Genomic DNA, 16066 nt, shown 5'->3' with positions numbered 1-16066 from the left:
TCGCTTTTACTTTTGTCGTTGGTCATCTTTCACCGGGTAGACTTTCATGTGTGTCCGTGTGCGAATCTTCATTAGCAGACTAAAACAAAGTCTAAGCGATTTCCCATCCAAAGTTTTGGCAAGCAAAGTTTTGTCGAGCGAAAAATTGATTTAAATTCAGGACAGCATACTTTCGGGCTGACCTGAAAATGACTGACAAGCCAATTAGCCCTGGTAAATTGTGATTTACTATGAGTGAGCTATATGATTTAAGCCGCCAGTCCGTAAACAAATAACCCGGCTTAATGGCAGACGAAATGCCAAGGGCCAGGACACTTTTGTTGATGCCCGGCCTGCCATAAAGTATAATTAAAAATTAATACAGAAACTTGCGCCGCCGGTGCTTTAATGTCATTTATGCAGATTGCCGGCGAATCGAGTTGTTTGTTGGTCGAGCAGATGTAGATGGTTGGTCAGCCCATTCCCGTGGGGCTAATGATGTGAACTGTTTGCCGAACGCCGCCTGCAATCACAAAAGTTAAATATATGCAGACCGCCGAACGGGCCAAAACCAACATCATTTAAATGCAACAACGTTTTTACAGCCCCATCTCACATCTCCCATTGAAATACGAGCGGGTTTTGTATTTTTTTTTAATTTTTTCTATATTTCAGTTTTTTTGGGATTTTTTATTTTTTGCTTTGTTCACAGAAATTCTCATCAAAATATCAAGTTACGTACAATAATAGTTGTCATACGTTGAAAAATGCCTTCGGTTTATACTTATACAAGAATAAAAATAACGTTTTTCTAATGTTGATGGATCTGGTTCGTCTCCTCACTTATTCACGTTTAGCTGTTATTATTTGCTTCATTCTGCCGCTGTTATTCTTGTTTTTTGTATAATAAACTAAACCTAAGTACAAGAAATGTTTTTCTCCACTCTTTTTTTGGCCTTTTTGCCCAATTGTTTCTGCTATGTTTTCTGTATTTATTTTCTAGATTCTTCTTATAATTTGTTTCCCCTTATAAAATGATTTCCGAATGGAGATGCACAAAAAGCCGCAACAAACAAGCCATAATAATAATAATTAATAATGTTTAATGATCAATAATTTTGTTTTGTTTTCGCTTTTGCTACAATTATATAATCTAGGTGGTTAGGGGGCGCGGGCGAGGCTGAAAATATGCTAATTGAATTAAATTCTATTAATTATTCTCGCAGTTAATCAACTAATAATTTATGCAAACATTTCGAGTCAGCTGCGAAATTATTTCGAGTTCAGTTATTTAGCTCTATTTTTATACATATGGTTTTTAATTATCTGCTTGATACGCGAAGGACCGAAATAAACAATCGATCGTGGAAAACAACTGTCAAGGATTGTAGGAACCTGGAAAAATTGGGATCTGGGTAAACGGGATGCTTGTTTTGTGAACTTAGCACACATCGAATGCACATCAATAATAGTAATTAAACACTGACAATTAGATTTTTTGCTATTTGCTATTAGCTAAGAATTTTTCTGTTTTGCACAAGCATTAAATACAATTATTATTTTTGTGTTTTTTTTTTATTTTTTGATTTACTTACTCCTAAAATGTATTTTTCGTTTGGATTTTCCTGTGCCGAAACTTGTGAATTTTCCTCTTTATACCTTTAGTTTTTTCTTATCTTTTGATATCAATTACACTGTCTTATGATTACAATTATAAATATGAATGCATGCCTGGGGTTGCGATCATATACAGAAACGAGGAAGGGCTAAACTGAGTTATCTCGTAAAAATTCTAAGTAATCACCACTTGCTGCCACCCCGAAATATTTCCCATCGGTAACCCCCACTTGACTAACCCTAACCCATGACCCTCCTCATCTGCATTCCATCACCATTCTTGCTTTAGTAACCGTTCGTGCGTTCGTAGCTCAAATAAAACGTACTTCATTAGTTGCAATTTATAATGCTGTGCCTTAATTTGTAGATGCTTTGCATAATCCTTCCCAAAAACTGACTCGCCCTTACGACAGATATACATCAATTTGATTCACACACACTTTACACACTTTACACACAACTGCCACGTAAATAGGTTCGCCATACGCTTTAAGTATATTCCCTTAAATACATATCCGCGTGTATATATTTATATATATTTTTTTATGTAGTTTACTTTTGAGTTCATTTAACATTAAACTAATTCATTTCACTAAACTATACACAAAATCTTTTACGAGTTATGCCCTTATTTGCCTACATAAAATGTTTTACTCCTTTTCCTCCCCGAACCCCGTACTCCCCGTTCCCCAGATTTCCGACTCTATATGTGTGTGTATACGCCCTTCGCCTCCCATATATTTCTGCTATACTAAGCTTGGCCCTCCGCCATTTAGTCTACTCTTAAACTAAACGCTTATGATATTCCACTGTGGAGCAAGGAAAATCCTGGGAAATGGGTGGCGGGGGTAATGGGCGGGGGGTGGAATGGGAAAATTGCTAAGCACATTTGCAAACGAAACTCTAAACGAAATTAAAATGTATTTACTCTAGTTTTAGTATACTTTATTTATTTTTATGTGTGCCTGCTGCCAAAAATGTTCCTGCCCTGCGACTTCTGACTTCCGGCCTCTGTACTCTGCCTTTGGTTTTGCTCGTAATGCTCGGCTGTAAATCTGTAGAAAATGTTTATAGATTTTCCCTCAGCAACAGAGCCCCAGACCCTCGTACTTTGCCGGCTGGTTGACTTCGCAAAAGCTGACCCCAGGGAGCTGCCTTTGTAAAATGTTCAAGTGTAGACACTAAAATATATCCATAGTTTTTGGTTTAGTACTCTCTAGACTCACATTCAGCGTTACTTAAAATTCGTACTTCATTAACTTTAATTGCGGGATCGCGGCAATGCCCTCCCTCTTACGTATGCGTAGTTTTGCTGCCGAATCCAAATCTGAATCTAAATCCGAATCGGAGAATCGAAATGATCGAGTGGTACTTAACCTAATCGCTCTGGGCTCACACACCATATACAATTTGGAGTACAGTATCTTATGCCATCGGTTTCGAAATCGAAAATCCCCTATGCTCGTACATGTACATATATATATTTGTTTACTTTTTCTATTTTGCAATTGTTGCATAAACGCGGAACACCTCGTTGACCAGTCTTTCATTTTTGGTTTACCTTTTTACACAATTATTTTTTTAATTTTTTCATTTTAAAATACACTTTTTCGGTTGTAAAATACATATATATATATATTCTGGTTTATCCATATCTATAGTGACGCTCACTCTGCGCTCGTGACTATCCAATATCTGATTTAGGATCTAAATATGCTTTACACTTTCGATTTTTAGTTTAAAGGTTTTCTATACAAAATATTTTATATATTCGGGTTTCTATTTTTACTGTTTCGGTTTTCGGTTTTGGTTTTTCGGTTTTTCTCAAAAGTTAGACTAAACTGATTGAAGCATTTTTGACACATCGTATTGGATTTGGATTTTTCACGTAATCATTAAGTATTGTTCAGTGCAATTTTCGCTTGGAAGCCAAACGGGATTCTGGAACTGGAAGGGACCCTTGGGGGCCTTTTCGGGATTATCCGTTTGTGGCGCGTTGATCTGATGATATATCGATACATACAAATTTGATAACATTCAAATGACACAAAGCACAAGCAACACACGTACATATTGATATCGATAACGATTGCAGTTCAGAATCGTCAAAACTCTCCTCCCATCTACATTCAGTGAGAATAAAGCTAGAAAAAGGAGACAAACTGTATTTTGTGTTCGTATTTACATAAAAATGCATATATATCAAGAGTTTAACTAAATTGTTTGCTCCATTTTTGGGAGTATTCGCATTTTTTTGGCAAAGTTTCCCTCTCTAACCCCATTTTTTCGCTTTTTAGTGCATGTATGCTTTTGCAGTTGATTATCTGCTTGTCATTGGTTTTTACGTTTTTGGTTTTTCATTTTTCATTTGTTTTTCTTTGCCTTAGCTATTTTGTTGTTGTTGTTCTCTGGATCACAGAATTTCTCATCACACAAACCATAATGATTGACCGAAACGCACATATTGCTCTCGATCAACGTTGTATACTTTGATGTCGTGTCTCATTTGCTGAGGGGTGCTGGTGGAAAATGATAAGCCCATGGAAACATTCGTTTTTCACATACTTTTCTTTATTTAAAAATAATTAAAAATAAAACAAATCATTATAAACAAGAATGAGGAAATGATACAATACAAAATGAAAATCAGCATGCAAAATATAAAAGATTTCGAAAACTAGGAGGATACCGAAAAAAGTTGCTAAGCTAAGGGGAATTGATTGCTTTGAATTGATTCAATTAAAATTAATGAGGCACATAAAGAAGAATTTGTATGTTAAGTCGAATTTATAAATTTTGTTTCGTTTTTCGATTGAGAATACAAATTTTGATTAAATTAGATAAACATATCAAAATGTGTTCGTAATACTTTCCATCACTTAGGCAATGCATAAGAGAAATTTTTTACATTAAATAATTACGTATACTCATAAAAAAACCAATTTTGCTGTTATGTTTAACAAAATTGCTTTTCGCCAAATTCCGAATACGAATTGAAGTTTAATTTAGGCATTAATTAAATTTAATGTTAATAGGTTTCCAATTTCGAGTGGCGCGGTGAAATGATATTCAGACCTAGGTAACATTTAAATTACATTTAAAATTAAATTAAGAAAATAAGCAGTTTTAACGTTTTGTGTTTTGTTTTGTTTAAAACATATTTTGCACTTTTACCTTCTTCTTGTATTTGTAATTCTATTTGCTGATGCCGACATATGAAACTAATTATTTATATTAACTCTTTACATTTACAAATATTTTTTCTAGTTTTTAGGTTTTTGTTTTTTTGTTTGTTTATTCTTTTTTACATTTTCGTTTTGGCAGTGTTCACATTATGAAAACAAAAATATTCTTTTTCAATTAAATTACTACGTTTTTTTTTGTTATTTTGTTGCTGCTTTACTAATTAAAGAAATCGCTTAGCTTTGGTAAATTGTACACAATTTTTGCTGTTTGTTCAGAACTTGCCGCTAAATGCTAGGTGTGAATGGGGAAATGCGATCAGGCTGCTATAGCTTAAACTTACACTTAACAAGGCATTGAAACAAATCGAATTTGCAATTGAAACGATAACGACGATAACCATACGATAACGAAAACGATAACGGCGACAATAATGGCAACACAAATATCAATCGGAATCGGATAACTTGAATTTCCATCTTTGTGCTTGTGTTGTGATGTTTTCTTTGTTTTTTAGTTTGATTTAATTTTTTAATTTTGTTTATCCACCCCTCTCTGCTCCACGAATTAAGTGGTTTTGATTAGCGTTACGCAAGTTTTTCATCGTTCCTTGATGGCACACAGTTTCCGCTGAACTCCTTCTCTCCCCTTCACTTCCGCCTCTGGATTTTCCGGGGATCTCTATGGACTTAGATCTCCCCTCACATGTGACGCTTCATGTGGAGCGCCAGGTGATCGGACCTCGAGAAGCAGCGATCGCAGTTGCGGCACTTGAACGGCTTGGCACCTGTGTGCTTGCGGTAGTGGCGGGTCAGCTCGTCGCTCCTCGCAAACCTCCATTCGCAGCCGTCCCAGGAGCACTTGTACGGCTTCTCACCTGCAACGGAAGGGAAAGGGGAAACTCTTATTAAATAAGTTGCATTTTAAATGGCTAGAGCTAGAATGCACTAGAAAAAAAAGAGCGAAAAGTTTATGCATTAAATGCATATCCAAGTACCGAAAGTCACAAGAATTCCGAGATTCCACAGCTTTATTTCTAAATTTTTTCTTAATAACTATAGTTTTACAAAAAAACATTGTTTTAAGATTTTTAAATATTCCAGCATTTACAAAATCATAATATTGGGGATGACATACATATCACTTGTGCTCTAAAATCACTCTTAAATATTATATAAGGTACCTAAAAGTATGCAGTGAATAAATGATAGTCGCATTTCTGAATAAATTCATTGTGTTTTCGAGCTTAAAGTGGCTTAAAGTGGCATACTTTTAGACACCGAAATTTGAATCTTAAAAGTGATTCCAAAGGTATTTGTATAGCACCCCAGTTTTTGACCCCTTCTGTAAAATGATATAAAACAGAAGATGACGACTAAAACATTTTAGTGTTTAAGTCTTTTTATAAGGGTTATATAAAGTTTTAAGTGGAATGACTTAAGTCTAATCGCAGCTTACAAATATTTAAGTAATTCAGAGCTTAGGAAACAGTTTATAATTTATTTTGATGTACATTTTTTCTCAGTGCCCCGAAGCTGCCGCAGTGGAAAGTGGCTGCAATTTCTCCGCTACTTCGCTGCTGCAGCACAAACAATAAAGCGCATAAATATGCGTGCTCTGGGAGGCAAGGGCCAGAGTTTGGGGAAACATTTTTTATTTAGCACGCGCCTGCCAAATGAAAAAACTTTTTCGACGCTGGAGCTCCGCGGACGAGAAATATGCATAAAGTAAAACATGAGTAAACAGAGGGTGGGGGAAATGCTGGGGGAAAGCTGGGTAAAACGGGTGAAACGCACAAACAGTCAGGAATTTAAGACAATTAAAAATGAAAAACTGTAAAATTAAAACCGAACCGAAACAGAACAGAGCGAAACGAAACGAAACGGAATGATGCTAAAGTCGACGTCAACGGTGTGCCAAGCGCGGTCCTTTGCCAACATTTTTCATGCGTGCCAAAAGCCTCAAAGGATACAAGCGGAGTAGCGCCAAAAGCCAACCAGAGCAGGATCCCGAGCCAGGACCAAAAACAGCGCCAGAATCCGAATCCGAATCCGAATCAGGAACAGAAACAGAAACAGAGCCCTGGCGAGAACCAGCCAGCCGAAAGGAAAAGGAAATGCAGAAGTTGTAATTTCACACAAAGCAAAAAAAAGAAATAAAAGCGGAACCTAAAAATGCGAGGGCCAGAGCGAGAAAGACCCTGAATAGAGCGGGGCGTAAAGCCGGCCAGTGCCAGAACACACTGAAAAAATACGAAAACCCGGCCCAAACCCCCGAAAAGGGAAAAAATGGGAAAATTATTTCAGTTTAAAAGACAAACAGCAGCCGAGGCAGGAAATTGCCGCCGCTGGAGCAGCAGGAAAAAAAAGCGAAGAAGGAAAATGGAGCGAGATAACCGGCAAGTAGACAACGACAGCCAAGAAAAATGCATAAAGCTGAGTGGAAAACTTTGTAACGCATACCACACACACACATAGACTTGGCTTAAAACTTAATGCATGCGGAAATGTGTGATATTTCCGTGCTCAATTTCACATTATGCACTTGCGGCTTTCCACCCATTTTCCCCCAGCCCACCCCCCAGCCATTTTCCTCAGCCAACCCTTTTCCGTTGACCGGAGCTTGGACTTGCCGGCTGTCTTAATTTCCATTTGTTTACACTTGGCCATAGCTCAAGTCGCATCGGTGTTGGTGAAAGTGTTGGTGAATTTCTTGGCATTGATTATACATCTTGTACATAGTTTGTTGGGTTCTTTGTAGGCAGATAAATCAATGAATATGAGCCTTTATCTTTAATATTATTTGTTGGTGAATTTTCATTTGTTTAAAAAGCTGAAGTTGCATCTGAGTTGGTGAATTGTTGGTAAAAGTGTTGGTGAATATCTTGGTAGTGATTATATTTCTTTTACTTTGATAGGATTTCGATGGTTGAGTGGCCTTGGTTCTTAACAAATTCGTTGGTGATTTTATTGTTGAATATGGTGAGAAATGTGTTAATGTTTTTTGTTGGTGAATATAAATTGTTGAATATGTTACTTTATTTATTAACAGTTGTGTTGGATAATTTATTTGTTGAATATTATGAAAAACGTGAATATGTGGGGTACCTTCCCATTCTGTTGGTGAATACTTTGTTGATATTGTTGGTGAATTTATGGGTAAATGCTCATTTTGCTAGTAATTTCTTTATGTTGGTGAGCATAATGCCAGTGTGAGTGGGCGAGTGCCACTTGCACTTTGGCATGTTGTCAGAACTGTTTGGGAATCGAAGCATTGGCAATAAATAAACGAATGCACACTCGCACATATCGTTGTCTTTGGCACTTTGTTGGCCCCCTTCCACTCGCTTTTTATCAGTTTTCCTCTGTTCCTGACTATCTCCCCATCTCTCGGGCCTTCCCTTGCAGACCTCTGGCTGTGTAAATCAGCGTCAAATGCACAAAGTGCAGGCCCAGAGATCTAGGATGCGACCCCCAAGAGTCTCGTATTGAAGTGCATTTAAACGGCAAAAGAGCTGGCAGCGGGCGGTCGGCAATCCGAAGGGGAAAAGCAGCGATAAAGCACCCAAAATGGCCGTGTTATCTGGCCATTGAAGTGGCCCGGCAAAACGAAACGAAACCAAAAACGAAATGAAACCGAAACGGGCCAGCAACAGAATGTATGAGTTGGGCCAATAACTGACTAATTGGATACCCTTTTTTTTGGGGTGCGAAATATAAAACCAGTTGAGAAGGGTTTTATATGTAAGGGATATTTAAAAGGAAAAATGAGAGCTAATTAGTAGCTTTTGCACAACAGAATTTGATTGCTTTATAAACACACCAAAGTTATGAGTAAATTCAAGTTAAAATATAATGCATATCCATTTAGATAGCTGTTATAAGCAATCGGTATACCCTTTCCCTACACTTTTTGGCGCACCCTGCGGACCTGGCCCAATAGTTGGCTATTACTCAGGACCTGCTCTGGATATTGGCCGTTACTGCGCCCAAAAGTAGGCAATGGCCGCGCATGTGGAACAAGATGGTTTTCCCGCTCTGTGGCAGCCCTTTAATTAGTTTTCATGGCAACTCATCTGCGCTGACATTGTTAGCCGCGATGGAACTCGGCGGACCTGGCCAAAAAGCCAGCCAATCGGCAACTGGGTTAAGCGATTTTCGCCCGCTTTTATTTCCTCCAATCGCGCCGAGACGTCGCCATGTTAATTTATTGAGCCGAACGCAGTTAAAACTTAACCTCAGCCGTTTGTCCCTATATATATATTGATAGTTTCAGCTGCGATTCTGTGGCCGTGGCAGGCCATAAAGCCAGCACTTGTAAATTGTTTAAAGGCCATAAGAAGGAGGAGGACCGACTGCAACTGCAGGCGCTTAGCAAAAAAGGAGCGGCGAGCGAATGGAGCCAGTTAATATTTTATAAATTTCACTTGGCGCTGGGTTTTAATTTCCAGCCGGCAATAGGAAAGAATGCCCCGACGGGACATGCGATGTGGGAAAGTGGAAAAGTGGAAAAGCGGAGGAATCCCTTTTTCCTCGGTGGCTCGCCTTTTTATGGAGCTGCTCGATGCCTTCTCGGCTTTTGCACTCAACACAATTTTTATGGTCTGTTTGCGTCTTTTCACTTGATTGCACTTGTAATCTTTTCTTAACGGCTTCGGCATCGGCGTCTCGGCGTTTTTCTCGGTTTCCCCGAGTATTTTTTTCCGGGTTTTTCCCAGCTTTTCCCGCCTCTCGCTGCATGCCACTTTGGCATTTTTATAGCCGCCTGCGTTTAACTAATTGAAATCGTTTGTGGCCAAAGTTTGCGAGGTGGAGTATTTTATTTCGCCGAATGTCGTTTTAATTGATATTCAATTGTGCCGATAAATATATATATCCGTGCAGTATATTTGCCAATGTGTGGCCAGTGTGCTTGAATGGCTTTCTAATTAAATGGCGACGGGCACATGCAAATGGAAACGGTTGGAAAGCCACAGGAAGTGCGCTCGAAAACCCAAATCAAATTAATTTCACTGTCTGTTCCGCCCAAACTGCCATGGCAATGTTCAAGGACACTGTTTGGAAACTAAATAATAGCTCGTCATCAATTATTCGCATGCGTCCGTTTTTCAAATGCGACAAACATTTAAAGAATCCACCATCTAGGCGCTCTAATGAAATTCTCCTCTGAGCCGAGCGGAGCTGAGCTTCATTTGCCATGCAAAAAACGTAATTCATTAGGTTTTCTTTAATTTAAAAAACCTCGCCTGGTCTCCATGGTATCATTAAAATAATTACGTTTTTTTCCTTTTTTCGCCCCGGCTCCTTTCATAACATTTTTCCTTTTTCCCGTCATGGTTTTTTGCCTCGCTCGCTTTTTGGTGCCAAATCAAATGTTTCAATCTTATCGCCGGGCCAACACCTTGGCTTTTGATTTATTGGTCTCCAAGGGTTTCTCCTATCTGCCCTGCACTCCTGCACTTCCAAGTAGTTGAACATGTGTAATTAATTAAAAAGTCCTCAGGTTCAAGGCAAACTACGAAAGTTTTCCTGGGAAAATTAACACTTAAAGCCGTTGAGGCAACAAAACAATGGGGCAAACAGGGCGGATGAGCGATTTTATATGTAGTTGAGTGCTTTGGTTTGGCCAAGACAAACTCAAAATTATGGGCAAAAACTTTGACTGTTATGGATTTTTATTGAACCAAAAGCTTTTGGCTTTCTTGTGGCAAAGGCAAACAAGGCAGGTCCGGAATTCAATGTTAATTAAAATGTTAAGCCTCGCCGCCCGGGGCCAGAGTAAATTTATAAATTGAGCAATATCCTGCGGCTGTCACAGAAAGTTGTTGCTGTTGACATTTGCCACAAAGAGGAAGGGGGGATGGTATGGAACCCAAGCCTTGAGCTGCACATGAATCTTCCTTATGTGCTGATGATAACCACGCCTTCAAAGGGGCCATTTTGGCCAGAACAGAGCAACTTTGACCAACATTGGGGCACTGGACAAACAAACTTGAGTGAGAAATATCCCAGGCCCGAATTTCATTTGCCGACAAAACATGCTGGCCTTGCAAAGAGCCAAATGGGACTTCGGGATGGCAATGCCAACACTTGCATGCATAAGTAAACAAATCCACACATAATACCCATTCCTCATCCAGGGTATATTCGATTCGGCGCTAAATGGGGAACAATCGCCTCAGAAAGTCAGCCATCTTCGGTATGAATTGCTTGGCAAAGGCATTGCAAAATCATTTGCCTGGCATTTGAGTGTGTGCCAAATGATTTGTTGGTTCCACCCCTTCGGTTCCCCAAGACAAAAACTGACAGGCCAAAACAAGGAACGGGGTTCTACTTCTACCAAAATTCATAAAGCGGGGCGAGAGCAGAGTCCTTGTTCTACACAGAGAAAAAAAACGTGGGCAATCCAACTATTTGTATTCTATTTAAATATTTCTTGCTATGGTTTTTATCTACTGGATAAAATTAATAAAAACAAGGGAGAACGCTATAGTCGAGTACCTCGACTATCAGATACCCGTTACTCAGCTTAAGGGACCAAAGGGAAATGGAGATATGCAAGCAGCAAAGCGAGATTTAAATGCGCCACCTACCGGCGGAAGACAGATTTAAGCGTTGTGGGCGTTAGGGTAGGCGTGGCAAATTTTTTTGTATCAATCGATAGGTATTGACGAGACCAATTCATTTCAGTTAAAAATTTTTATCTAGCATGAAAATTGTGGGCGCCACAGGCTTGGGCGGTTTGTAGGCGTTATAGTGGGCGTGGCATATTCGCGTGACAAAATTGCGCTGCGTACAAAGCTACGGAATCTAAGTCTGAGATCCCGATACTCTATCTTTTATAGTTTCCGAGATATCCACGTTCATATTTACGATTTTTTGAAGTTTGGGGGCGGCTTGTGGGCGTAAAAGTGGGCGTGGCAAACTTTTTTTTGGGTCAATTGATAGGTATTGATAAGAACAATACATTTCAGTTAAAATTTTTATTCTAGCATCAAAACTGTAGGAGCCACAGTTTTGGGCGGTTTGTGGGCGTAAAAGTGGGCGTGGCACTCTACTGAAACAAACTTGCGCTGCGTAAGAAGCTCAGGAATCTGCACGCCAAATCTCAATAGCGTAGCTCTCATAGGTTCCAAGATCTCAGCGTTCATCCGGACAGACGGACAGACGGACAGACGGACATGGCTAGATCGACTCGGCTAGTGATCCTGATCAAGAATATATATACTTTATGGGGTCGGAAACGCTTCCTTCTGCCTGTTACATACTTTCCGACGAATCTAGTATACCCTTTTACTCTACGAGTAACGGGTATAAAAATTAGTAAAGCTTAAGAACTTTAAATTTGATTTAAATTCGAAACTTTTTTTGTATGACATAATGTCTTTAAAGAATATAGGACTTACAATGGGTCTAATATTTCCTACCTTGACTTACATATTTTATAGTAAATGCTATGTTTTTGGTTCTATTTAAATATTTGATGCATCATTTTAAATTCAATATGCATATATTTATGTTTACTGTTCTATTTTTCTCTTAGTGTAAACAGAAAATAAATAATAGCGTAATATGAACATTTGGTTTTAGTTAAGTACTCCATAAAAATCATAGAAATAAGATATAACCCGAAAAGTTTTCCTTTCTGTGTAGAAATTTTGACTGAATGCGCACAAATGTTGTTGGCCAACAACTGCAAACTGTTTTTTTTTGCCCAGTTTTTGGCAGAACTTGAAATGGATTTTGGTTTTCTATTTTATGGGTTAAGTGTTCGCTGGCAAAGCTCTTGTAAACCCACACGCACACTACATGCCACACACCCATCCACAAATCAATAGATTTGCTCTCTCGTGTTCGAATGTGGTTGTAATAAAATTACATTTCAACGCCGACTGTGTGTGTGTGACCAATATTTCATGTTTGAATTATGCGATTTTTATTGAAATTTCAAGCATCGTCTGCTGTCAGGCGATGAGGTTGTTTTTGGTGCCCAATTGCCGGTGCCCGAAAAACCCCCGGATGATCCTGTGTCCCCCCCACAACCCCTATATCATCCAGCCCATTGCATGTTTTTACCCTGGTTTTTCCCCGCTTTTCCCAACCGCGACTGCGATTGCAAGGCTGTGGAAAGTGGACTATGGTTTCTGGTTTCTGGATTCGGGACTCGGGACTCGGGACTCTGGACAAAGGACGGTGTCGGGCAAACAATGCAACATGTCACTCCTGCCTGTCCCAGGGAATTCTGTCGGGGACATTGTTGTCGCAGGCCCCTGATTTATTGGAGCGGCAGGTGGGGGGATTCAGGTGAGGTTTTTCCCCATCCCAAGGCACACGCTTTTAATTGCCGGCTGCGGCAGTTGGAAATTCGGATCTGTCAGTCGCACATCTCCCCACCGCACTCAGCTCATTCATATTTGGACCATAACCCCCCACTCACCTGTGTGCGTTCTTTGGTGGGCCTTCAGGTGTGAGCTCTTCGTGTAGACTTTTTTGCAGCCCAGAAATTGGCACTTGTGTATCCGTCTCTTGGCGTCCGGGCTGTGATCGCTGTGATGTTGGCGGGGGTGATGTGATTTCGAGGAGCCTGGGGGTAAGAAAAAACACAATTCTGGGTTAAGGACTGACCAAACTGGGTCAAGTGTTGGCCAAACTCACCATTCGATGGCTTTTCGGCCCGTTGCGAGAGCACCTGTTGCTGCGGGGCCGCCGTGTTGCTGCTGGTGTTGCTGATGTTGCTGCTGGCGCTGGTGGTGTTGCTGTTGCTGCTGCTGCTGTTGGCGGCGGCATTGAGCACGGCGGCAACATTGGCATCGCCGTTGTTCTGCATTTGGATGACTCGGGCCAGACTGATTCCAGCGGCTCCTGGCTTGCCGTTGGCCGTTGTCAATCGGACGATGGTGCTGCGCGGAATGTTGCTGTGTGTCGGCTGATTGCTGTTGCTGCTGCTGCTGCCGCTATTGCTGTTGCTAATGCTGCTGTTGCTGCTACTGCTGCTGCTGCTGGTGCTGCTGCTGCTGCTGCTATTGCTGCTCTTGGGCGAGTTGCTGCCAAGGGCCTGTGGCGATATGCTCAAGTGCTGGACGGCCAACTGCTGTTGCTGCTGCTGCAGTTGCGTCATTGTGGGATTGCTCTGGCTGGTGAATCGCAGGATTGCTGTTGCGGGTGTGGAGTTGCTCGTCTGTGGATGTGGATGTTGCTGCTGTGCCTGTTGCTGCTGCTGTTGCTGCTGCTGCTGCTGTTGCTGCTGTATCAGGGCCGCCAGATCGTTGGCCTCCAGCTGCTGGGCATAGTTGTGGGTACGCAGGCTGGATTCTGGCGAGGAGGGCGGCGTCAGGGTGGGCAGCACAAAGTCCTGGACATGCCCCAGGTGCAATCTGGAGTTGCTCTTGGCCTGGACCACTCGCACCTTGATGCCCGGCGCGGAACTGTTGCGGGAACTCACTGTGATGGTGCTGCCACTGCCCAGACTGCTCAGCGGACTGGCAATGATGTTGCCGCTGCTGCTGCCGATGTTGCTGCTGGTGATGCTGTTGCTGCTGCTAATGTTGCTATTGCTGTTGCTGGTGGGCGTCATGTTGCCCGCACTGCCGATGCTGGGATTGGGCGAAATGGCCGAGGGCGGTGCCGAAAGCAACACGCCCATCTTGTCGTCACAGCCCACCTCGTCGTCCTCCTCGTCGATCCTCTCCTGCTTCACCAGCACCGAGCAGCTCAGCGCCTGGGAGCCATTGCTGTCCCAGGAGATGCCCGAGCAGTTGGACGAGACCGAGGAGGTCGTCGAGATCGTGTCCAGGTGCTGCTCCTTGATCTTCAGCTCCTCGAGCAGGCGGGCGGGTGTGGAGAATATGTCCCAGGCGTTGTCCAGATTGCTGTGTATCTTCTTCTGCAGCTTGGGCTCATCCCGCAGATAGCGTTCCAGTTCGTAGCAGGTCTGCAAAAAGCAAGGGAAAAGAAGGAGAAAGTTCATGAAAGTCGGTCCATTAAACCGTTTAGGGGTTAATGGATGCTGTAGCTTTGGCCCAATTCAATTTGCCGGCCATACACATTGCCGGCATTTTCGGGCACATTAAGCCGATAATTTAGGGACGCTGCTCGCGGCCAAAAACATAAATATAAATTTGAAATTATGCTTTATGCCTGCCGCAATTACAGGTAATAATTTTGCTCACTGAATTTATGGCCAGTTGCATACTTTCGGGCGCCGCCATCGCTTAATGGAGGCGACAATTAAGTGCACATGAAACAGGTGGGCTGCAGGTGGATGGGTGGTCCAGGTGGATCAGGTGGGTGGACCAGGTGGGCACCACCCCCGGGCGACTCCTTTGATCTGCGCTCCACTCGAGCGGACTCATTTGGCAACTCGTTGCAAGTGGTGTACGCGTGGTAAACAGCAAACTGCAAACATGCCGACGGCACTTGCCACGCCCCTTTGATGCAACGCTTTCAATATGCGAGAGGCAACTTTATGGGGTGGGGTACATACCTCATATATGGTATGCCCCCCTCTTAAAGTCACCCACAAATTGAACATATGAAGAGCAATTTGCAAGGCCATTTGTACGGGGGAACCTTTTTCGGGCATTCCAATTTGATTGGGGGTGCCAACAAATCTTATTAAGTGCGATGCAAAGCCAATGAGACGGAATAAGCAGCTAGATGGGCAGAAAGGTTTCAGAAGAGGGGGAAATCCCCTTTGACCATTTTTCCGGCACTCACACATGACCGCCGCGTAAATCACTTTAAGTGTTATTTCAAGAAAATAATTGCAACACATAAATTTCCCGCAAGAAGCAACCCTTTTCCCGGAGAATCGCACAAAGCAGCGGAGTACAGGGAAAACTATAATGGCTTATGAATCGGGATAATGGCTGAGGGTCCTCGGATCGGGCTTAGACTTTCGGTTTTGGCCTCAACACATACAGCATGCATGATTAATGGGCGGCTGCTGCTGCTGCTGCTGCTGCATTTTCCTCCCGCTTTTCCTTTTCCTTTATTTTTTTTCAGACAATGCAGGCGGGGGGCAATCTTTGAGCAGAAATCTAAATAAAATGTTACATGCGCGCAATGCAAAAGCAATTTGATATATTGTTTTCGGGGGGTTTTTTCGCTGGCCTTTCCAGTGGCTCTTTCAGGTAGCAGAAGGGGAAGTACTATCAAAAATGGCATTTTGATTTATGCGCTGCCGCTTTCGCTGCCCCCAGCGATGCTGCAAACAAATCACGTGAGCCAACAGGCCAAAGATTAGACGCGACTTTCAAATTGCTGCCGGCAAACAAGGACTCCCATGT

At 41.8% G+C, this 16066-nt stretch overlaps 1 protein-coding gene across 2 annotated transcripts in view; it reads right to left on the bottom strand.

The window, feature by feature from the left end:
• Positions 1-663: 663 nt before the first annotated feature.
• Positions 664-16066, bottom strand: part of LOC119550703 (Krueppel-like factor luna) — a 124114-nt gene continuing 108711 nt past the window's right edge. For both annotated transcript variants that reach the window (XM_037859578.1, XM_037859579.1), the window contains 3 exons: positions 13434-14709; positions 13216-13362; positions 664-5656 (listed from right to left, as the gene is read on the bottom strand). In XM_037859578.1, the coding sequence (XP_037715506.1) occupies positions 5481-5656; positions 13216-13362; positions 13434-14709 (1599 nt within the window). In that variant the 3' untranslated portion in view covers positions 664-5480. The remainder of the gene's footprint in view (positions 5657-13215; positions 13363-13433; positions 14710-16066) is intronic.

Source organism: Drosophila subpulchrella, chromosome 2R (assembly GCF_014743375.2).
Source record: "Drosophila subpulchrella strain 33 F10 #4 breed RU33 chromosome 2R, RU_Dsub_v1.1 Primary Assembly, whole genome shotgun sequence".
Lineage (NCBI taxonomy): Eukaryota > Metazoa > Arthropoda > Insecta > Diptera > Drosophilidae > Drosophila > Drosophila subpulchrella.
Note: the sequence above shows the minus strand (reverse complement) of the source record. Positions and strands in the feature narration are given on the sequence as shown.